The 25,696-nt window shown below is 44.5% G+C and overlaps 1 protein-coding gene across 1 annotated transcript in view; it reads right to left on the bottom strand.

Moving 5' to 3' along the window:
* LOC143325355 (uncharacterized) overlaps positions 1-25,187 on the bottom strand; it is a 116,310-nt gene extending 91,123 nt beyond the window's left edge. Inside the window, exons 1-2 of the mRNA XM_076738340.1 lie at positions 24,575-25,187; positions 24,003-24,072 (exon numbers count right to left, since the gene is read on the bottom strand). Of these exons, the coding sequence (XP_076594455.1) occupies positions 24,003-24,072; positions 24,575-24,868 (364 nt within the window). The 5' untranslated portion in view covers positions 24,869-25,187. The remainder of the gene's footprint in view (positions 1-24,002; positions 24,073-24,574) is intronic.
* Positions 25,188-25,696: the final 509 nt, after the last annotated feature.

Here is a 25,696-nt window from a genome sequence, read left to right on the forward strand (position 1 = left end):
CTGCTGGTTGGCTGTGTTTGTGTATGGGGCCAGTTGTGTGGCCCAGCAAAAGAGTGATGTTTCCATTCCTGGTATTGAACTTTCTCTCAGGGATCGGGCCCAAAGGTCATCCGAGTTCTACCAGCTCAACATCACGGACCAATTATAACTCGACACATGTCCATGAAGGCAGACATGTGGCTGAAGACAGAGGAGGAACAGTCAGATAAAGAGATGAAATGAGGGTAGAAGTTAGCTCTGAGCCTCAAGATTTTTAGGTGATCCCAGAGGACCATAATGCATACCAAAGTCCTATTAATCAGAATTTGCAATGACAACCCTTCATTTATGTTTCACTAATCTCATAACTGAGGTCCTGTAAACTGCACCGTGGGGATCCAACCTCTACCCTCTGCACACACACATGCACCTCTCACATATATACACCTTGCTCTGTGGCAGTTCCCTCAGGCTCGATGTGAGGTCAGGTTCTTGAGAAGATGATGAGAACTGGCAGCCATCTGTCCTCACACCATAATATTGCTGTTTCCTTCCCAAGTTGTGTATGTGTGTTTGACTGTTCATCAGAGGGTGGACCTGCAGCCTTGGGTGCATTCCTCTACCCCGGCGTCAAGCTCCAGAAGCTGAAGGGGTGCTGCGAGGGACAGTGGGGGTTTAAGCTCCCAGAAGACCAGTCGATAATGAGACATCTGCACCAGGTGAAGGCGGAGGACAAAGAAGGGTCGGGGTTGAGGGTAGAAGAATGGGGTCAATAAGAGAGGGGGCAATGTGGGGATGAGGGGGGTAAGGGTTGAGAGCACAGACGTCCAGGGAGCAGAGGGCTCAAGGGGAGGTACGGTACAGGGGGAGAGAAAGGGTGGAGGGGCGGCACAGGAGGGGCAAGGGAAAAACACTTCAGACATCATGAAGGAGGGAGTGGGGCAGAGGGCAGCGTACTCCTACCAACTCTTCAAACACACTCCAATACATTCAGAGTCATTACAATCTGACTCATGGAGACTCCTGCAAACATGACAAAAAACAACCCCCGAGAGGCTGAAAAGTGGTGAATCAACGCCGAGAGAATACATTGTATTAAAGGGTTGGAAACAATTAAACAGGATTATACTTAAATATATACACATGGAAAAAAAATAATCCATTTTATACTTTACACGAAATACACTGATGTAAGAGTCTGCTTCCCAAAGCGTGGGAAGATCCTGGGAGCCAAATGACATGTCATACAGTCTGTATCCATAAATCATCTATTAAAAGCATTTAAGAATACGTTCTCCTTTTCGGCCACTGAGAGGTCCATTTGATGTCCCATATGGAGGAGAAGGGGTGTTTACACACAAACATCTGCTTATCCAGCAAAAAGTGTACAAATGTAGCCGGGCAGCCGCACCACTCAGCACACAGCACTTATGTTCATTAATACAGAGAAATGTAAACTGTGCTTCCTATAGCAAGCCATGCAAAGAGAGCTGGGTCCTCTTCAAATTGTAGAGTTTTAAATCCTCTATTAGATCCTCATAAATTGTAAACATATGGCAAAGACAAACAGACACACACACACACACACACAAGGCAAATACAGCATGGGAAAACACACACACACAAACAGACAGAACAACAAACAGAGAGTGAGAGTGGAAGGGTTTGTGATCGTCCATCTGTTCGCGTCTGGCACACACACATTTTCATGCTTGAATGTACCTGAGGGTGTGTGTGTGTGTGTGTGTGTGTGTGTGTGCGCGCGCGCGCATGTACATATGTTCTTATGCTTCATGTGTCCATAGATAAACATGTTTTTTCAGGCTCTGCTAGAGCTGGCAGAGCTGGAACTAATGACACTTCTAATCATAGTGATAGGCATCAGAGAGCGACTGCACGCCAAACACACTCTGCACACTTTACTGCAACATGCCAGGCCGCACGGACATGATGATTTGGGATTTCCGGAGACGAAGACTGAAGTTCTGCACTGCAATTTATAAATCAGTACTCTGCTGGTCAGTTAAGTCATGCAAAAAAAACAACTAAAGGATAAAATCCATATTTTTCTTATTATCAACATATTTTGTGAAAGGACAAAAACTGACAATGTGTTGGTCTGTGTCTTAATACTTTCTGACTTCCTAACCTTCTCTGTGTGAATAACTCGAAGTTCATTTGTTCCCACTTAAGACGTAAAGTTCATTGTTTTAAAAAAGGCTGAATACTTTCTTAAAGCAGCAGGGCATTGTCCTGTTCAGCAAGCAGTATTCCAACAGGAGTTAATGGTGCCTTTACTGAGGACTATTTTCATCTGTGGATGAATACACATTCAAAATAAACTACAGTGCCCATGTTGATTGTAATAAAGAAACATATCACTCACTCACTGCAATGTGTTTTTGAACAGCAGATGTATCAGGCTTTGGTTTCACAGACGATACTCGTTAGTAAGATCAATTCATTGTTGCTTTTGATCTTTTATGGAATTATTTGACAATAATATCGTAATATAGGTTAGCCATTGTGTTAATACCCATATCTGTCCAGATTTTTTACCCACACAAAATGGAAAAATTTATTGATATCGTCTAGTTGACAGAAAAGCTGTAGGGGAGCCACATTTCCCATTATTCTTCATCTGATGGACCGCAACTGCTCGCTACAGAATGTTCAGTCCAAACAGCCTTTGTGGGCCTGATTTCCACAACGAGACACTTCAGTCAGAAGCAATGGGCAACACAGTGGGGCGGATTCCTGAGGCTTCTGAGTGGAATTTGGAAAAGGGGGAAGTGTTGACACAGGACTTTATAAAAGTTTCAGAGTACAAACCACACTAGCTGGTAATTCAATGTTTTTTTCCGCTGGCTATGTGTCTAAACAGTGACAGTGGAGACACAGTCCTGTCAGCATGGACATTATTTGCAGACATCAATTTAAAAATTAATCTACATTCATCCTCTGCGTTTCCTCTACTTACTCTCTCTTCGTTAGTGTCCTTCTCCATCATTTATATGAAGCTGACTGCAATCGCATTCACACTATTACTCCATTTGAAAAAGTGAGCTGTGGGGCTCTGAAGGAGCAGTGGCGAGCAGCCCCGAGGGTCAGCGTGTGTGGAGGCAAAGTGAAGCAAACCTCCCTGAGGGAAGCCGAGCATTTTGAACCACACGGCAGGCAGGCGATATTGGCCACACACAGACTCACATTCCACCTAACCAGAACAATTATTCCCATAATGGGGAAGTTTAAGTTTACGAGTTGCGCAGTCAGCAGCACAGCGCAGAGCCAACAACAATGACAGTGACATTATCTGCATGAGAGGTTGTCCAGCTCCAAATCCTCCACGGCCCTACCCAGTGAAACATAACCAGCTCTGCACTTTTTCAGACGGGAGGTTAGACAAGAATAGCTTGTGTGTATCTATGTGTGCTCTCATACATATGCATGCAAGTTTAAGCCGACGTTCACATTACAATATGCTTTTGTGTTAGAGGCTTATAACAGTACACCTAAAATATGCGCAGCTCCTTCTGGTGGGCTTTGTTTGAAGGCTGTCTGTCCGGCAGACTATCCATTTGTCTCAGAACACCAGGTCCCATTGGCACAAGGTGACTGTGTCCTTCCCATCTTCCCCGCTCTGACATCTGATGTGTGTTTCTGTGGACAGAGGGATTAACATGCCTCTCTCTATACGATAGACAAGAAGGAGGTGAGACAATATTGACCGGTGGGTTGATGGCTCGATCCAGCCGCAGCACCGGGCTGGCCGGTGTTATGTTTTTAGGGAGGGGACGATGGGAATGCAACTAACTTGGGATCACAGTCAACCTGACACCACCATCACCGGACCAGCGGGACGACAACGGGCCAAAGCATTCCACTCTTCTCCAAACATGGCCTTCGCTCCTGAGCTTCAGTGTTCCCAAAAGTGATCTATGTGTCACGGCAAACATTTACTCCTCTGCGGTCTTCTCTTTGGTTCTGAGAGTAGAATTTCTCTGGGTTGTCCATTTAACAAATTGGGGGTGTCCACTTAGCAGGGGCAGTCGATCGATCAGGAAGCCTTACCCCCAACAGTTCTGATAAGAGCATGACGGATGCTAAACACAAGGCTGGATTCTCCATGCCAGGGGCATAAATAACAGATAGACTTATCCTGAAGAAAAATGACCCCAACACGGCTCCCCGAAAAGGCACGGGGACGACTGCAAACACGGTAGCTTTCCACTCGCTGCCTGCTTTGAAGTTTCTTTTTTAAACTATTAGACCGTAAAGGTTAGAAAAACACAACAAGAGGCCCAAAAAAATGTCAAAGAAATAAATATTTGACTTAATTAGCCCAAAAACATCTGTTCTCCATTTCATACCGCAAATTCAGTGTCCAAAGCTGATCTTGATTTCCTGAGATATTTTTTAATTAGACAGCGCACAGACAAAACAGCCAAATATAGAGTGAGAATTTTAATGAAAACTAGAAATAGTTCTGTGTTAAACCCCAAGTATAAGAGGTTACATGCCTTTTAAATGAAACTGGCTCCGTATAATGAGAGTCTATTTGCAACGGCAGGCATGGAAAATGTATTCATTCATTTAGCTCGGCTGTTAGTAGGTAAGGAGCATCGCTACAGTCTGTTTACACAGGAGACCTTATAAACTCTTCAAGGCCACTTGCTCACCCCCTTACGTCTCTCACTTATCTCTCACTCTTTCTCACACACACACACACGCACACACACACACACACACACGACAAACACAGGTCATTGTGAAAGGGCATCCAGCATTCTCAACATTCCCCATGGTGCCTGGCATCCTGGCCTCCGTCAGTGAAGATCTGCCAGATCCTCAGCACCACACACACGCACTTACAATTACCCACAACCACGCATGAACAGCCACTAACCGAACTCCAACCACGAGCTGATGTCTCGCTCAAAGCCAGAACACACCGATCAGACGTCACCCAAATTGACCTCTTTTCTCTTCCCCTTCTTCGCTCCCTCTTATTCAGACTGATTAGCTGGAAGCGACGCAAGATTCGCATCACAGTTTCTGCAGTGACTTTGTGTTTACGTTGCGCTTCACTGCTGCTCCTCTCAGACTCAGCAGGACGGGGGTTTATGTGTGTGTTTTGCTGCAGAGGTGTCTGGTTGACATTTATTGCCACTGTGTTAAGACAGCAAAGGTGGAGTAAGAAGTTTCCGATTCTCTTTCTTGCCCTAAAAAGAAACAGACATGAGGTGTCAACCGCTAGCTGATGCTTAATCTCAGTCGATACTGCCTCAGCGATTCTACTTGAATAGACACATCCTGTCCTGTGACTTTAATCTAACAATCATCACCGCTTAAGCTATTGAATATTTTCTCAATTTGATCAATAAAATGGAAAAAAATAGCAAAAAATGTCTTGGTGATGTCTTCAAAGACAACCGGAAATCCCAAAGATATTCAGTTTAGTAATGCAGAAAAGCAAATGCTAACAATGGAGAAGCTGCTGCTTGTCGATCGACTAATGAAGTTATGGAAGTATCGTTCCAGCTCTTGTCTTTAGTCCTGACCACAGACTCTTCTGTTTTCTTAAACAAATACTTGAAAAAATTGAAAATGCCTGCATCAGTTCAATTCAGTACAAAACAAGGCCACAAGCAGCAGGAGTCTTGGTCTCAGTGTAAGATTGACAGGAAAGTGATTCCCTTATGCTCAACTGAAGTATATTTATCTTCTTCTGGTTTGGCAGGAGCCGCTCTCATTAACATAAGACAAATACACCATATATGGACATGAGCAAACACTGGATAAATCACATTCAGTGAGTGATGTGCTGGCTTGCTGAGAAAAATATTTCTTAACAAGAAATTACTTTCAAATTGAATTTGAAAGAGGCCTTTCAAAAGCATTTGACAAGTGGGCCCTGATATAGGATCCCCGAGGGGGAGAATGTCTCACAAACGCGAGCTCACACACACACACACACACACACACACACACACACACAGGAAGCAGGATGGGTGAAGTGTTGACTTGTGATCTGCCCCTGCAGCTCCTTCACCCTCTGTGTGGGCAACTGCTTCCAATCTCCGCCGTCTTCATCTGTCCCTCTTGAACACTGCGGTGATGGCATCCATCCTCCACACCTGTCAGGGGTCACGACCCATTGATCCCTCCCCGGATTGGCCTCCTCACTCTCTGGACCAGGTGCTTTCATTTCACACCTCCATCTGTCTATCACTCCGTCTATCTATACATCCTTCTGCTCCATCCATCTAAGCATCGATGACCAGCTATCTGTCTCTCAGTTGAGGTGATGATCCTTCGACTCATCTCCGCTCTCTGGACTTGATCATCAGGCCACTGACTTCACACCCATACTCGCACACATCCCTAAAGCCCTCGCTGTCCACCACACTTGCGCCTGCTGTCTGACAATAGCAGGAAACTTAGGCACGGAGAGGTTAATGAAAGTTAAATTTAACACTGCTGCTCTGATCCCTCTCGCTCGTGGCTTCATTAAAAACTATCAGGGGAATTTGGAGAGTGGTACTTAGCGTGCTAACAGGCTAACACGTGTGTCTCCGGTGACACGCGAGGGCTAAATGGGGGGAAGGAGAGCCCACATTCTGGGACCCCAAATACTCCAGAGGACAACTGAATGAGATCTGTGGAGGAAATGAGTGGAAAAAGAGATGCTCCCTAAGACGTTAAAGTCAGTCCGGGTCAGCGGATGGGTAAGTGAGTGGAAAAACGAGTCCTGCTCTGTAAATAGCGGACCTGAATTAAGCTGTCTACAAATCATTCTTAGTGTTTGGTTTAAAGTCGTTTGAGGCCTCTTCTGTTTGTGGTTCTCCACAAAGGACAATACAGTTTCATTCTGCAGTGCCACAAATATTGAACAACACAGAACAAAAACGCTATACGGTAATTTAGCATCACTTTTTACAGTCAATTTTGGCCGGACATCATCTTTTTTTGCCCAAACCATTGAATGAGATGATGCCAAATTATTTCTGAATGTTATCTGGCCACGGTCTGCAGATAGACTGAGAGGGAAATAAGACAGACAGGGTTGATCGTGGGAAAGATGGAAAGAAAAGAAAAGAAATAATGGTGATGGTGGGTTGGAAGATATGAGGAGCGGGCAAGAATAAGGAGTTAAGAGAGTGAGAACAAGAGTGAAGGAAGGAGAATAGATAAGAGGGTAAAAAACTGGAAGGGGGAGCAGAAGGGAGCTCAGGTCAGCTGATGGTTAACGGGGCATTGAGGATCATGTTCTACAGTGGATTGAGATTTTTAATGTCCCCCTTTAATACACCCATCTCTCAGCAAATGGCTTTGACATCTGTATTCCGACTTGCAGAGGAGACTAAACAGAACAAAGGACTGATTAGAAATGAAAAGCATAAAAAGCAAAGTGAACAGACAGTAAAAGAAAAGTCCCCTGATTCGACTAACGAGAATCCCAGCCCTCTAAGACTGGTTTGCAGGTGTGTGTGGAGTCAAATAATGTGCTGGCAACCTCATTATGGCATTATACTGTTACAGTTCTCCACAGTGGAAACATCTTGACTGAATCACAGACCAAAAAGACCAGAGCGCCAATCAACTGACAACTGAGATCCTGTCAATTGAAAGTGACAGTAGTGGTTTTGGCTGAGCCCCGCTCCGCCGATCCCAGTCAAACAAAGGATTTGAGAAACCGAAAAGAACTGGGGTTGAAGCAGGACTCTGGATCTTAAAATGAGATTAAATTTGAGATCAATTTAACCATCAATAAAAAGAAAGAAAGATCTGTCAACAGAAGGACTCTCTGATTGAACGTGGTTACAGCACTTTGTATAAATATAAAGGAGAGAAGGAACCCTGACATTGTTTCGAGAAATGATGTCCAGTTATGTTTATTAAAGCAAATGAGAAAGAGTGACAACTGTTCGGTTAATGTCTGAACCCTTCTCAGGATTGTTGTGCATGTGGGTACAACGTGTCAGAAAATGAAAGTACAACTAATCTAATATCAAGACTAAGCGTCTCCAGCCAGGCTCGCAGCTCTGAGGCTGCACACAGCAGTGCTTTGAACTAAATGTTAACATCAGCATGCTAATGTGCTCATAATGACAATGCTACTGTGCTGTTTAGCTGGTATGCTCATCATGGTCACCATCTAGTTTAGTGTGTCAGCATGTTAACATTCAGCTGAAAATGATGGAATTGATCAGAAACCAAAGTGAAATGCTGCCCTTGTGCTGGTGCTAAATAAAGTTAAGCTATCCCTGCTATCTGTTGAGTCACTTCACTCAAAACCACAAATCAACTTCTTGGTGGTGCGAAAAAAGTTAGGGGATTGGGATTCATCCTGTAGAGAACATGAACGGCTGTAGAAAACGTCAGCCATCTTTACAGCCACACCTCTAGCATGGCTAAAAAAAACAATGCTGGTCCCGTTACTACCAAAGCCACACAATTCATGACCTTCGCATTCCTTTACACTTCTTTCACTACATATCAATGCATGCGAAGAATCTGTCAATACTTGGATTGATGAACACATATGAAAGTGATTTCTTTTAGACATTCAAAAGGATCTTGTAAATGTCTCCCATGTTTGCTCAGTGGAGCAGGCACTGTTGTTCATAACTACAGCCAGATGCAGGTTCTTTTGGTCAAGGCGTATGTTCCTGATGCTTTACTGGAGCTGTTTGCAGCGTTTGAGCGCGCTTCCATAGGCAAAGTTAGCGTCATACCCTGCACACATGGGCTGCACTTGCAGAAATCGTCTAATCGGAGACAGGACCGTCAGCGTAACTCAAGTGTGCACACATGTCTGTGTACGCCAGAGTGTGTCAAACAAACGTGAATGAAAAACAGGGTTTTATTCACACTGAAGACTTTTTATTCACTTTAAAGAAGAGCCCTGTTTAGCCTGTCTGCCCTCCACCTCCTCGGTGTTACCGCAGCACCACACCACATAGCACAAATGTGACACCACAGTACACAAGACTAAAGAGCCCAATACCACACGCACAATCACAACCAGCAGGAGACAGGGGCATGGTGTGGGTCTTCTACGCAGAGAGCAGGCCTGTTTTTCCACACTTGAGGTTGATCATATAGGGTATCTAAACTACGTGGAGTGCACAGTTGTGCAGGATGAAAAAAACAAATGATGGCTACAATGAGGAGAAAGACGACAGACAACAATGGTCTCATTCTGCAACCCTCAGGGGAGGAGAGGAAAGATGGGATGGGATTTTCCTCCTTTTCCTGTTCCTTTCTACACCTCCTGTACTTGACTGGTTAATGTGAGGGTGTGTGTGTGTGAGTGCTGGACATGTTGGAGTACAGTCAAAGTCCTCGTGGATTTGTTGGGCTGCATTCAAAATCACTATGTATGTTTCCATCTCATGCATATACTGTATGTCTACACAGCTGTGCGTGTATGCGTACGTACTGTACTGCCTGCTTGCGTTGGCGTGCAAGCTTTGCGTTTGTGTATATATTCATAAAGCTGTTTACAGTGACCCCTGTGTTGAAACATATTTGTTTGGTCTAACCAGGTCAGATGTCCTCCTCTGGGTCTTTCTGTTTCGTGCTATATGGGTCCAAAAAGAGTTTGACTAACTCGATTCAGCTCAAAGTCTCCAACTTCAACATCAACCACAGCCGAGTCTGGTATCAGTGCCTGGGGTCAGGTGCTGGTCTGAGGGGCCAGTGTGTGTGTTTGCATGTGAGCGACTAAGTGACTGATGATTGACAGTTGGCAGACCTGTAAACAGACCGAGGGACCGAAAGACTGACAAGTAGACAGACAGACAACTTCAGGACCATAAAAGCCAGGTCATTTGATCCGTTTTCTGCGAAGGGCCATTTGACCCCCTGAGCGAACAGATCAGGCCTGTCGTGGAACCCTCAACACCCCTCCACCAACCCCAACCCCCTCCAGTTCTCCTGCTGCTGCTACTCCCCCCCCCCCCCGTTACCCCCTGCCCTTAAAGAGACCTAAAGCCCTGATCCACGTTCTCTCTGTTTGTTGTATTTTTACACCATTAATCTAAAATGTGATACCCAATTATGTGTAACAAAATTACACGCTTTGGTTTTGGGATTATTTTACTGTTTTTAACTGAAGCAGAAAAAGGATTTTCAGCACAAGTTCACCTACTTCCAAGGAGCATGGGTCATCATATAAGACAACATTACAAAGAACATGTACTGTATGATGACCCAGATGAAGACCCCAAGCCAAAACAAACTGGTCTCACAATAAAGCTATTCTTTACACCAAGTGTTGCAGGAGTTTTTTTCAAAGGTCAGAATGTCCTCTGTTGATAAAAAAAAAAAAAAAAAAAAATCAAAAAAATAGGAATGCAACAACAATAACCACGTGCCAATTATGCACTGATTCTCTTCTTGGAAAATTGTAAAACAAGCTTTGTTAAAATTAGGGTTTGGGTAGTAAATGGCACTACAACAAAATATGTTCTTATTAATACTATTTATGCATTTTTGACGTAATTATTTTTCAGCAGGTTTGAACATTTGCAACGATGTCTCAGATGTAGTCTGTTCTGCTGAGTACAGTCCCCATTCACTCCATCCATCCTCCACTTCCCCCTCCCCTGCTGGTGCAAGAACAGTGCCAAGGTGCTGATGGAGGCTCGGTCCCCAGAGGAAAGAGGGGAGGGGAGGGGTGTGTGTGCGTGTATGTGTGTATGTGGGTGTGCGTGCGTGTTCTATTTAGTGTCCTGTTTTGGACACACTAAATAGGACTTGTTTAGGGTTTTAAACTCACTGCAGGAGAGATGATGGGCCTCCACTCTTGCTATAAAGGTTAACAGGTTGTGAGGGTATGGGCTGAAAATTATTACTTGGCAGGAAAGGCTGAACAAACAACATTGGTGATGCACGTGTGGCCTGTAGCACTCATCTAAAACTGATCCCGAGTCTGAGTTCAGTTAATTTGGGTTGTTAGATTCCTAATAACCTCTTGGCTGTACTAACATCTAAAGATAATATCTCATTTCTGCAGTGTGTGATCTGTCTCAACATTCTGTCAGCAGCACAGACTATTTACAGATATGGGTCTGGTTAAAGTGACAGGAGGGACCAACGCTGGGCAAAAATAAAAGTGAGCTGGCAACAACAGCTGTCTTTGTGTCACCACACACTGAGCTAAATATACATGACAATCATTCCAAGACTGCAACGGTTTCATATTTCTCGCTTTCCTCACTTTTCTCCTCTTCATGTTCCTCACAGTTTCATTTTAATCCAACCATCTTTTGCAGCAGGGAAAAAAGAAATTCAGTTGCCTCTCACTCGTGAGCAATGACACTACCTGTAATGGCTTCATACGATGACATTAAACCTGGGCACAAAAGATAACAAGCACAGCTGCTTTGCACTATTTTTGCTTTGTCTTGATCCTATTAAACAGGCAGACACACAAATGTGAATTCACACAAAAAGCACACACGCTCCTGCAGAGAGACCTTACTTTGAAATGTTAGGTCTACTGTCATGTCTAGGACACGACCCATGGGAAAACATGAAAGGCAATCGGTCAGTTTAGAGAGGCTAGTATTAATGAGCATGGTCAAAGAGCACAGGAGAAACAGGGGAAAGACATAGCATTACATGCTAAAGGCTGACCCCACTTTACTGAGGTCCTGCTGAGAGGAGGAGGAGGAGGAGGAGGAGGAGGAGGAGGAGGAGGAGGAGAGGGAAGACAGAGAAGAGGCAGTAAAGTCAAGAACAGGAGGGGAGACACCACACAGAAGGAGAAAAACGATCTGAGGAAACTCCAAACATGAGGATATTGTTTGAAAAATAAAGAATAATGGATGCAGCGACAGGCTGAATGTGGGGTGGGGGGGGCGAAAAGATGAGTTGAAGCAGGAAAGAGATGTTAGGAGGTAAAACAGGGGGATGGATACAATGGGAAGAAAGAGGGCAGTGAGGGGTTTTGGAGGAATGTGAGAGAGGCGGAGAAAGGGGGTCAGTTCAGGAAGGCTTCCAGCTGTGCTCCCTCCACTCTGATCTTATCTGGCCTGTTTGCTTGGGGTACACACAGTGCTTCCACACCCCTCCTATCCCTCCGATCTCCTGTCCATGTTATACCTCCAGCAGGAAAAGAAGCCATGTAATGCCTTGGATTTCACCTGTGCTGTCCACAAACACATGTACACATAGAATTACATGTGAAGTTGCACATACAGACACACACAGCCATTCAGACATGCAGGGAGCAAAAACCCTGGACAGGAAAGATAAACATCTTGGTACTTACGCTCCATTTACCCATGTCTGTCTTCCCGATGGAGGAGGAAACAGAGCCAGATAGAGCCAATGTGAAAACAGAGAGTTTAAAAGTTCAGAGGTAATTAGACCAAATAAAATCAGCTGATCTGCACTGCAAATTAATTGGCATACCAGACAGACAAATTGTCACATCTGTCTGATTTGATCAAACTCAGCCACACGTAAATCAATAGACATCCTGTGACAGGAAAGATGTCTCAGAGACATCTGCTTGTTAAAAAAGCTCAGAAGGATTCCAGTTTCCGAAAAGTCAGAGTCAGAGTCAGAGCTGCACCATTGAAAAACTATAAACAGGGAGATATTACGGAGGATTTTCTGTGAATTACAACAGTTCTTCAAGGGAGGCAGCTGGCACTAAAAGACTGATGGTGATTAAGAAAAAAGGCAGGGAATATCTGTCAGGATTTTTTTAAAAGATCTTCTGTTCTCTCAGAAAAAGACTGGATGGTGAAAAAGTGTTTTTGGCTGTGAGTTAAAATGAATTGGATTAGGATAAGTTTACAGGCAATCAGCAGTGACCGATCAGACTTCACAACCGCATCACAGATGTCGAATAATGTGCTAAGCGGCAGCCAGGTAACAAAACTGAACAGAGTGCAGCATTCATCACAAATATGTGGTCAATCAGTTTGCAATGGTTTGGTTGGGACCACTCAGTGCCTTGCATAAAAACATTCAAGGCATCCAACAAATCCACATGCTCCTTTGTAAGACTCTACCAGGAAATAGACAGATCCTGAAAGAAGTTCATCCACACGCCAGAAATCCGACCTCCCATCTCGACGCCGCTGATTAACAAAATGCTCACCAATTTGATCAGCAGTGTTTTTCTCCTGCCTGTGCGCTGACTTTGTTGCTTTGTAGATAACAACTTGAGCCAATTCTCTCAATTAAAACTGCATTAGAGAAGCCCTTTGCACGGGTGGTTTGGCTGTTACTCTCAACAACATGTTTTATGATGAGCAGCTTGATTTGGGTCAGGCCTATTGGCCCATTGTGTGTTATAAATGCGTTCCCTACTTAAGGGCCAATTTGGGCAGTTATAGCCATGTATACATACTTTTTTGGTTTAAGCCTTCCTTTAAACAGCCAAACTCTTTGTTTAGAACGTAAAAGGAATCATATGGGGCTCGAGGCAGAGAAGGCAGCACCTCATGCCAAGACGGTGTTGCAATAATAGCATATTAAGACAAGACAATGCAATTTAAAATGACAGAAAGACACTGAAATGAATCATAATATTAGATCCCATATGTACACTTCACATAAATCTTACATTGCTGCATTTCCACTCATCAGAATCACATTGCGCACATCCGTCTCTCTGACACTCCTGCCGCCGTCTCGCTCTCCCTACTCGCTCCACTCATCCTCGTCTTTGTCCTCGTTCCAGATCGCACAATCAGAACCACATGGACGTGAGAAAGCACTCCAAGTAAATAAACAAGACCAAAAAAGGCCCTGCTCCGTTCCAAAAGTGCATCCATGTGCAAGTAAAGCAGTGACAGCAACATGAAAGTGTGTGAACGCATCTCAATGTGTCTGGCTGTATGTTTACACGTTTGTGTGTGTGTGTGTGTGTGTGTGTGTGTGTGTGTGTGTGTGTTTTATTTATTTATATTCCCGGCTGTCTTGTTAAACCAAAGCCGCCCTTCTTCTTCTTGATGAGTGTCAAGGCTGCAGCTCCTGAACCGTGATAATCATCTTGTAGCAGACACAAAAGCACACAAACACATGCTTAAGTGAGCATCAATAGATCGGATTCAGACGCATCTGATGGTTCAGCACCTCCAGGATCCAACTCATCTACACCCTAAATGTGTGCAAACTAACTGCATTGGTCCACAAAGACCAGATGTACAGGGTAAAAAGAAAAGAAAAGAAATTCAGGGAAACAAAATAATGGAGGAAAAGAATGTGAATGAAAATGAGAGAATGAGAGGAAAGAGAGATGGTGGACCTGATAGATTGTCCACATGTTCAACCCAGATATTCCACGTGTAACCAGAGCTGACTGGACATCTGCGATATACTCTCCTGGCTCCAAAAATACACGCAGGACTCATTTTATGATGACTTTTGAGTAGAACAGCAAATATGCAGATAAGACGTCCCTGTAGAGGCTGGCGATGGAGATGGGCTATTGGATGGTATGCAGAAACGTAGGAACACACACGTTCACGCATGAGAATTACAACACACATGCGAGGTGAGCTAACGTGCAGGCCCACACACACACACACACACACACACATTCTGCAAGCAGAATGCACAAACGTTCGCTCAGTATGTAAAAAACAGATGGAACATGGATAAAAAGTTTCAACATGTGCGCTATAGTTCGGTATACTAAGTTCCTCCCTCGCCCCCCCCCCATCTGTGCCTCCATCTGGCCGAGGCAGTTAGACAGTGAGCGGCAGCAGCAGCGACAGCGTTCATGACAGACACCGAATGTTTCAATTTAATGGCAGCAAGTCATGGTGTGTGTCCACCACTGCGAGCTCATTAACACTTATTTAACACCCATTATCACACTGTCACAGCAGCATTGGCCACAAACCTGCTGGTAAACACACACACAACTGATGGCACACATTAAGATGTGCACGTATGAATTTACAATGCTAAGGATTTCTGGGTAAGTTCGAGCCTGACTGATGGGATCCAGTCAGACGGTAAATTTAGTGAAACGCGATTGTCATCATGTTCAGATATCCATGCTGCTGGGAAACGACTGCGTGCAAAATCCTCAAATCAGGCTCAGAAAAACCTCAGAAAGTGAAATGACCCATCAACGGCTTTGGCAGGCTGTTTCACACACAATGAAGTCGATATTTTAACTGCTGCCGCTGCGGTTCCATGTTAAGCCGTAGATGTGCTACATACGGTTGTAAACATGAGAGCAGAACAACAGCACGTCTTGGTTGGTTAACTCTTGCCATGTGAGGTTTTTAAGCTCCAGTCTTGTTTTGACTCCCTCAAAATTGACCAAGACCCCTGATGATTCATAGTTCCTTTTATTAAAAACGCAAATATATAATTATTGGGTTATTCTTTCAGATTTCTCTATCCATAGTGGAGTTGTAACTCATGAGGCCTGTGGTCAACTACTACATTTTCTGCCTCAGCAAAACAGAGCCGCCAGTAAACTGTTGCTGTCACTGAAGGCTGCATAAAACCAGGAAATGAGCTCGTTGGGTAGACGCACCTGAAGAGGCGTCCACTTACCCCGAGAACGTCTTTCTGCATCTTCCTCACTGTCTGTTTACAGTATGTGTGATAGCCTTGTCCACCCCCCCCCCCCCCCCCCCCGCTCACTCCTGGCTGAACTTTGGGTTAATATATACATATAGCAAACAGGCTGACCCACTGTGGAGGTACGGCAGCCCCAGGCCATCCGGATCCCAGAGCCTATGTTAAATATACACTTCTCAAATCATAAATACAGGCCGGGATGGAGAGGAGGAAGCAGGAGGAGAGAAATGCATCACTTGTGAACAGAAAAAAAAACTAAGGGACAAAAAGACACATCTGCAAAGGTCAAACTGAGAGAGAAAGCAGGCCTGACACACGTAAATACACCCCTCCCTGAGTGGTGGTGTTAAGTTGTTGAGAACTGTCCTGTGCTGCACCCCAAAATGCCCCTCGCCTCCCTGTTATGACAGAATAACATGGGCCAGTGATGCTGAGGGCTTGTTCAAAGGTTTCGGGCCCAGTTTTACGAGCGCAGCTCTCATTAAAGAGGTGCTGGGAGAGTGACGAGCCTGTTGAGGGCTTTTACACTGAGCAGGAGCATGTTCGGCACAGCGAGGCCATCTGGATCAGCGATGCCCTGCTTCACACCTCCAACACCCCACCCGCCTCCTCTGTGGCTCCCAAGGAGAGATACCTTGATTGCTCATTCCACTGTGTGTCTGGGAGGGATAAACGATAACCTCTGCTCCGAGTCTGCCTCCCTGTTTTTCTGGGTTCACGTCCAGAGATGCTATCTGTCCAATAAATCCAGGTGTGTTCGCGTGAGTCCCCTCCTGCAGCTGGATTCAGCTTCTACATTCCTGATGGATTAAGTGGGCCGTAAAAGGAAAAGACTGATACTGGAAACCTATTTCTGTGAACCTTGATCCATGCAGGACATCTTAACAGATGACGGGACGTATACACACTTCATAGGTTTGGTTTGCGAGACAGCATTGTGTCTCCTTTCTAAACACATTTCAAAAGAGTTCGTCAGCAGCCGTTTAAGGTCTCAGACAAGTGACTGATCAGGTTCAGGCACATGCTGCAGCAGAGAGAGGGACGGTTCGACCTTGCGGGGCTGTCAGCCAGCCAGAGGCCACACGGTGGTGTTAAAGAGTTTTTCTGCTCCTCCATTAAAAGGCTATTCACCTTGTCACCTGCCACTTGTGATAATTAAAGAAAACATCATAATAGTTTCCACATTTGGCACTGTGTGTGCTCACCGCTGCGCAGGAAGCTCTTCTCACTTCTAATCAACCGGACTCTTGCAGCTCTGGCTGAAAATACGGCATCCCTGTGAAAGTTTTCTTAAAATGTTTTGATACTGGCTGATAATTTGAGTTATTTGGGAAATCTATTACGGCCTTATCAGGATTTATTTTGGAGCTTTTCAGGGTTGAGAGTTGTTTTTAAGAAGGAAGGAGGGCAAGTATTTCATATGTGTTCCCTTAAACTTGAAGCCAATGTGCAACTCATGTGTTTAATTTTACTTTCCTGATTTCACACACCCTACCCAAGTATGTGGCAATACTCACATTTTCACATTTCCCTTTAAAGTGACATGTTAAATGGGTTTGTTTTGCCAGACTCTTTAGTCCCAGATTTGATGGAAAGTTGCATTATGCTCTGACATAATTTTCTGCCTGTAGCTTCTTTCTGGACAAGAACATATTTGAATACAAGCAGATATAATAAAGACATATTAAAATAATTGTCAGCCTTTCAAACACTAACTGAAGTTAGCGGATTCTGTTGCTCCAGAGCCACCGTGAATGATTGTGTGGCGATGCTCTAAAATCAGTCCAAGACTGAAGGGATGAATCATGTCCCTGTGGTTTAACACACCACTTGATGCTTTTGGTGCACACTGGTGTGCTGAAAACAGTTGGTGTTTTGCAGTTGTGCATCAGACGAAGCATTGCCGTACGGAAAGCAGCGAATCAGATGTTCTTCAAAAACAAGTTTTTCTATGTTGCCATGTGTTTTTTTCTTTTTTTTTTTAATGGGTCGTATCTCATTTTAGATCAAACCTCCTCAAATGTTCTCTTATGAAGATGTAAAAATAACTTATTATAGTAAATCTGTGACTTAATGCTTTCTACAATCTATCATATTTCTGTCCACGTGTGGTAATAAGCCACGCTCATCTGGCCCATGTTTATGATGGGGGTGTGCACGAGGAACAGCACCACTAAATGGAGCTATGAGAGGCATGAGAAGACTCATAAACAACACTAGCTCAGTTCCCTCACTTGTCTGAAAAAAGACAAAGATGTGAAGATGAACAGGCCCTTACACATCGTACTGCTTAATCACAGGCTCCTTTTGAAAATGAATATGCTCTCTGCTTGCCAAGAGGTGACAACGTACAATCTGATGCTTAAATATGAAAACACGGATGCAAAACCATCCATCTCACAATGCATGTTTCCGCTTTTACCTGCTCCACATCACTTTCCACTTCCACTGACCTCACAGCTAATATGATGCTATGTCAACACATGATTGCATCCAGCAATGTTTTCTATGAAAGACTGCCATTACAGGATGAGTCTGTCTGTTCAGAGACTTCCACGTGGCTGTTCTGCACGGCCCTTTGCTCCTCGACGTGTTCCTGAGGTCCGTGTGGGGCTTCGTTGGCTGCCGATGGGCCGGCCCGTGTCCGGCTGTTTATTTTTCAAAAGGAAGAATGTCGGCCCTGCTGTTAAACACTGTGGTTTCACAAAGCTAACTTTAATAAGAAGGCTGATGAGAGACAGAGAGGGGAGGGGTCTGGATGTGGTTTACGTGTGGGTGCATAGTGTGTGTGTGTGTGTGTGTGTGTGTGTGTGTATGTGTGTGTATGTGTGTACTTCTGAGAGGCTACTTTCAGGGACAAATTTTTGACTAAAGACCAGTTAATTGGGGACAACTTGTCCAATTAGGGACAACAACTGCACCCCCAATTGGAAAACAGCTGATTTTTGGGTCAGCGGTTCAGGTTAGGGTTAGGCAAGTTGTGATTATGGTTAGTGTAAGTCTTCAAGAAATGAAGGTCCAAGTCTATGTAATGACCCCAAAAATCAATGTGTGTGTGTGTGTTTGTGCGCTGACCAATCCATACTCAGCAAACGTCAGACTGGATTTTACAACTGAATGATCTCAGTTTCTCTAAAATACATTTTTTTTCAGCGCAGCCTTGATTTCATCAACACAGACACAACCGTCTCCAAACTCAATATTTCCAACTCAAAGAGGCAGCATTCCCCTTCACTTGTACAAATAAACTGAACACACTCGAGCCTTCCAAGATCATCCTCCAAATGAGAACAAGACATCAGGAAGAGTCACTCATTTTTATTCGCCTCTTACAGTGACCAGAAAGAATAACAGACACATCAGCTGGAAGATAAAAGTAACCTGAGGACATGCAGCTCGCACAGCTGTGCCTTAGAGCTGCTGTCCATATGACCATACGATCTGCGGTCTGTGATACAGTGCTAAATACGAAGCAGGCTGCAATGAAAGAGGGGAAGGATGAGGTGATTTCCTTGTTAACAAGCAATACCCACCAATCATCAATAGCTCAATAAGTGGACTGGGTCTGAAAAGTGACGTTAATATGCAAGTGCCTAAAACCTGCATTTTTACTCATGGCCAGCAGGGGGCTACGCCGCTGGTTTGTATTGTATGTTAAAGTATGAGAAAATGTCCCACCTTGTGTTTGACAAGTCGCTGCCAGTCATATCCTCCCCAGCTCCCTCTTGTCCAAATATGGTCACTCATGACTCCAAAAAAAAAAAGATGGCGTAGGCAATAATGCCAAACTGGAGGCTTCCAAACATAAGTCCCCACACCGAGGGCTTCATCCACACTTCATTTTACAGTCTATGCCACCAACAAAGTAATAAGTGACATTTCCTACGCAGCACTTTTCCTTCGAAGACTAAATGACAATTCAGAATTTCCCTAATTTCCCAATATATCAGGTTAAATAGCTGGAGAATCAAACAGCAAATGAAAGGGTGGATGTGAGGAGTGTCGGAGGATTTACTCTCAACTACATCTTGTTTGGAGCAGAAACAGATTTTACTCTGCAGAAAACACCCTACAGACCAACATGTGTGTGTTTGTGTGTGCACAGATACTCGACTCACAGCAGGACAGAAAGCATTTTGTACTTTGGAAATTGTATATTTTTCTATTTTCCTCTCCTGGTTTGAAATCTCCTTTCCCCTGCAGCGTCATGTAAGAAGGCGTATGGATTTTCTGCCACAGGATACGGACTTCATACACCATGAATTTAAAGCAATGTCAGTCACTGGGAGCCAAACACTAAAACATATGCCTGCACACATCAAAATAAACACACATGCACACAACACATAAGTGCAAGCGCGTGCGTGTCCCCACACACACACGCACGCACACACACAACGAGAAACATGGTGTAAAGAAGCAGAGACTCACACACGCGTACACACAGAGCTAGTTATGTGCTGCTCTCCAGCATATCAATACTTAAAAAAACTGCCAGCAGCCCAAAGCTACAGCGGAACAAATCTAAAACAAGACCACTTATGAAAACAAATTTCCTGCGTTTATTATTTTTAAAATGGACAATAATGGATTTTATATGGCCTATGTATTCTTCCTGTGGCAGTGAGGGTGTATAGGTAGTTGCAAGCTTCCTGTCTGATTTATTAGTGCTTTAAAAACAAAATGCAGCCCTGGGGGGTTTTTGGCCCCGTCCAGGCTCCTTCTATAGGTGAGAGCTGGGCGGAGAGAGCGCGCAGCCTCCCCTCTGCCTCATGGGCGAGAGGTTGATCCCCAGACCGACCGGTGAACACCAGCAGCCAGCTGATGGACTCCTTACACGACGTTCTACTCTATTTCTGAGCCTGTTGGACATTGTGGACTGGAGAGCAGAACAGTAACCCGCCACATATGTGGGAATATGGAGACACAATAAATACAAATAGCTGTACTTGTACAGAAGGCACACAATATGTTAACAAATACAGTTTTTGCTGGAATGTGTGCATGTGAAATGCATCAAGGAGCCCCGCTGTGAGCATGCTCTCTCAATTATATAAATACACACAAACACATATATATTGGGGGCCTGTGTTCCTCTTCAGTGTGTTAATGAGCCCTTATCTGATGGAAATTGAGCTGACCGCGCAGCCAGGGGTCTGACCTCTTGGCCTCATATACACTACACCAAAGACAAACTGACTGAAGGAGCCCAGTCCCAACTCTGACTCCAGATACAAATGTACAGACAACGTTTTCAACTTAAACACTGAACCACAAACTGTAGGTGATATCCTACAATTAGTAATCAATTAATCAAATATATCAACAAGATATACTTGATTAATTGATTGTCTGCGCTATAAAATATCAGAAATATAGAGAAAAATGTCACATTTCCCTAAGTTCAAAGCGATCCTCTAACAGCTGTAGCTGTAGGACATTTGGCACTTGGTTGTCAAAATAGTTGCTGATTAATTTCCTGTCAATCAACTAATCCATTACTGGACTAACGTAGTATCAACATTACATTTTGACACAGTTAAAAAGGCATTTTTGTCAAAGCAGCACACACTCCATCAATTTCTAGTAGGCAATTTAAACTGTAGCTTTAAAGCTTTTTTTTTTTTTGCAGGAAGTGAGAAATCATGTTTTTAAAACATATTTAAATGTTGTGAAATAATTGAATTACTCAAGAGGTTACACAATAGAAGATCCTGTAAGCCCTCACTTTGCTAAAACATGAAAATCCCCCTCAAATTCAATGGATGAGTGATGACTGCATGCTTTTAGCACCCTCCCCTGCACAGTCTGCAGTGACTGGCGACTGAGTAATATTAATGGACGTCTCAGACTGGCATTTCATTTTGGGCTGTGTCCAAGTGTGGGCAGACTGTGTGCCCCCCAGCTGGCAACAGACGTGTTAAACAGCCTTTAAATGCAAGTTGCAGAGATGACAATACGCTCCCCTTATGCAGGACATACAGGCCCTCACATGGTTCTAATTAGCCAAGCCAAAGGTGTTGTGTTCATGTGTAAGTAATGAATGTGTGCGTGTCCGTTTGTGTGCGAGAGCATAGGCTGTGTGTCTGTTGAGGGAACAGGCGGGTGTTAATTGCAAACACCTGAAGCTTGTAAGCAGAGTTTGACTCTGCGACATAGTTCGCCTAAGCCTTGACGACTGTGAGCTCATGATCTGTGAGCATAAAAGTGTCACAATGCTGCTTCCACTAAAGCGAAGCGGGAGATAAATGTCTTGAGTCAAAGCCTGAGGTTAAATTATTTATAGGCGGTGTCTCTGCTGCTTCGATGTGACTGAACCAGAAGGCCTTGCCTTCAGTATACTAATTTTCAATCAGAAGAAAGTCATTCAGTCACAAGTGTCAATGAAAAATTCAACATCATCATTTCCAGCGCTGCTGCAAAAGTGCTGCCCCCTGTTGGGCTTCAGTCTTCATGCACACTGAAAGGTGAGCACCCTGATGCGGAGGGCATAGCTTTAATGGCAGAGATGCCGCTCATGCTGTGTGGCAGCGTGTCTCTCACACACATACAGGCAGAAATACCTTGGCCTGTGATCCTGGTGGTGAGAGATTCAAGTTTCAGGTGGGAAGAGTGGGTGCTAAAGGGAGAGGAGGGTCTCTTCTTACAGAGTTGTGTTGAGAGAGGTGCCTCTGTCGGCCCCTCAAAGGCTCTCAGGGACAGAAAGTCAGACTCACGCACCACACAAGCAACCAGATGGAACCATCATACAAGCATGAACACTCAGTCACAAGGACACAGATGGGATGCAGACATGCAGGCACAGCACAGCTCAGATGCATGTACATGAAAACGTTTGACATAAGTCACATACTGTATACAGTGCTTGGCACAAACACATGCACACCCCTGACAGCACCTAGCTCATGTGGCTGCTTGAGCACGAAGCACCTGGAAAAACCCACCAAATCCAAGTTTATCAGCTGAGAAACCCCAATTTAGAAATAAACACATTTTATGGAGAAATGTTAACAAGTCTGTATTGAGCAATCTAATCGTTGGGAGATGAACAGGCATTCAGTTGCATCAAAGCTGCAGTAAACCAAATAGCCTTTTGTTTCACCACAAGCAAAAGGCCATATTTAAAGACCAGAAACTGGAAGGAGAATAGATGTGGAGGGATTGTGTTTCAGTGCCAAAACCGCTTGATTACGCAGCATTTCAGCAAAACTGACAGGAAAATGGGAGACAATAATATGATCTAATGGAGTAATTCCATTAAAATGCATGAGTACCCTGCATGGGCAGTGCAGAATAGTCCTAACTGGCCAAGGTATATGCACCTCTCATGACAACTCTACTGAGTCAAAAATGGAACTACAGCTTGCATTAACAGTATCAGTGGCTCTGCTGAATCCAATGCAACCAACAAGTACTTTACCAACTTGGCTGACCAGCCAGCCAGAGCCAGCGAGCTATCTTGGCACAGCAGACTTCAGACTGGAAAACAGAATGTGTTGAAAGCGGGCCAGAAATTCCACTTCTGAACACTTTCACCTGTTCTTGTTGTTGTGGGGCTATTCACACCCAGACAGCAAGAGAAAGAAAGAAGAGCCACGGAAGGAAATTCCCAAAAGTGGAGATCTTAAAAACTCTGCTGTAACTTCTTGACACGAAAAAAAATTTAAGAGGAGAAAAATGTGTGCGAGCAGATCCTGTCCTTTGGGAAACAATGGTAATATTCCACCTGAGTTGTAATTTTTTAGAGAGTGGAATGTGATGAATGCCAGCTTCAATCAAACACGCACGCATCCTGTTGCTGCAGAGAATTTCTCTGGCAATAAAGCAAAACATTCCTTTCCACAGGTAATGTAAAAGAGCCCATGTAAACCATTAAATACACAGCTGAGATGAGTTGGTCACACACCCACTCATGTTCACGCCTCATCAATATGTGCAGACACATCACATCAAATATAAAAGAACTATGATTTTTCTGTGATTTACAGGCATAACGAGGGACGCTGGCGTGTAACGTGATGTGGATCACACACTGTCCTCCACCCGGGGAACGATCACAAGCCCTGTAATGAACACCACAAGCCAAACGTGGCCAATCTTGGCACACGGCTGCTCCATCTATTAAAGTGAGCATCCCCCCATTGACACAAGGCATCAGGGCTCAGGCTGGACATCCCCAAGCCCACTGATCTGCGGAGTGTTGAGCCCTGCTGTCACAGTATGGGCCCTAGACAGGCTTAGGGGCCGTAATCCTCCACACAGAAAAAGACACACATGCACACGCTCACGCACACAGTCTGAAAGTTCAGGAGAGCTACCAAAAGCATCGCATGCAGACAGACTATAAGGTTTCACAAGCAGTCAGTCAAGCCTAGACTGTAACTTTGACCCGATAGGATTCTGGTCTTTAGTGTCTTGTTTGCATGTGTTGGTAAGTGAACAGAGACAGGTACCTGGAGGACAGGAGCACTCTGGGCCAACATCCCTAGTTGTGCGCAATTTCGGCATCAGCACCACAGCTTTCTGCAGACACACAGAGCAAAGTCCAGTAGAACATAAAAATCATTCCTCAAAATTTCAGAGAAAGTAATAAGATGAAAATAGCCGAATCTAAATGACCATCACTAACAATAATGAGATCATAATCGTTCTGCCATTACTTACAGCTTTAGAATGAAAGGAGTTTCCTCAATTTCTTTTCCATGAGATCAAATTATAGGTTGTGTCTATCATCAGTGATTATGTCACCCCATAAAGAGCTTTAACTGCTAACTAATTGGCCAGCTGCATGCATGGCTGATCCCTAAGGTCATGCATTAAAAAGGACTGATTTTGGAGGGATTAATGAGGGTGCAATTGCCAAGTCTGAGTGTTTGTAAAGGTCGTTGCATATGCTCTGAGTTATTACGCACACTTTACGCACAGGCCAGCAGCGCGTCTGTCAGAGGTCCACAAACACAATCTTTGTAAGCGCATTTATCAACGATAATCAGGTCTAATTAAATACACAATAGATGTCATGTACCTCTTCCACGAGCTTCCCTATTGGGGTGCTCAGCTCTGGAATCAGAGTCCCGTCCTCTTTCAGAAAAGCCCTGTAAGACGGGTGGAAGACAGACGCTTTGCTCATCTCCATCTGCAGTCGGTTCTCCAGCTGGTAGGACTTGAAGCTCATCAGAAGACACACGGTGACGGAGCACAGGGACATCAGCAAGCACAGAGCGATGGGGAAACCCTGGAGCAACCGCGGGACCACAGACTTGGGCGCACACTGACAAACCGGCTTACTTTCCCCGACAGAGTCGCTGGCTGTATCCATGCTGAAATCCTGCTTCAATATCTCCTTGGCGAAGAGAAAATAGCTTGTTTTGTTGGTGTAGTTCTGAAAACAAACAGATACCGGGCTCCGTGGACCAACTGCCACACGCACCTAACACATTCACAACACTAACTCCGGCTCAGGGTTCAAAGCGCCGTCTTAAATTCGTTTTGGAGCAGGAGGCAGCAGCAGTGCGCACCGGGTGAACGCCAGGCACAGATGGGAGCGATCTGATGCCAACCACAGAAGAGGCGCCTACTGACTTGCAGGTCGTTGTTTCCAGTTGGGGAGTATCCTACATTGATGTGCAATTGCAACTAGCAATGGGTCCAATTGTTTGCCTCCCTTAAAGTTGCATGTTCAACTAGTTTAGATGCGCCCGCCCTGCTGACCACGTGGGAGGCTGCAGATTGACAGCTGTGAGGCTGAGAGCGTTTGTCTCTCTCTGATCAGGCGCCTCAACTCAGTGCGGAACTGTCCGCGCAGACAACACCCAGAATGATTAAATGCGACCGAGGAACTGGAGCAGGTGACGATGTGCTCTGTTAAAGTGGTAAATTGTGACATTTGCTGAATCAGTTGTTGTTTTTGAGACTTTCAAATACACAACGGCAAAATGACACCTCGAGCCTCTTTTAAAAGTCTGCATGTCGCCGTATTGAGTGGAGAACAGATCTCCGCAGACCATGTAGGAAAATAATGGAAATCAATCAATCATCTCTTATTAATGTTCCCATATTCGATCTAGAATTAACTTGAATAATTCAGCACTTTGAAGTCAGTTAAATACAGATCTGATCTTCGCTGTCGACCACTTGGTCCACTTTG

This window comes from Chaetodon auriga, chromosome 9 (assembly GCF_051107435.1).
Source record: "Chaetodon auriga isolate fChaAug3 chromosome 9, fChaAug3.hap1, whole genome shotgun sequence".
In the NCBI taxonomy this organism is placed as follows: domain Eukaryota; kingdom Metazoa; phylum Chordata; class Actinopteri; order Chaetodontiformes; family Chaetodontidae; genus Chaetodon; species Chaetodon auriga.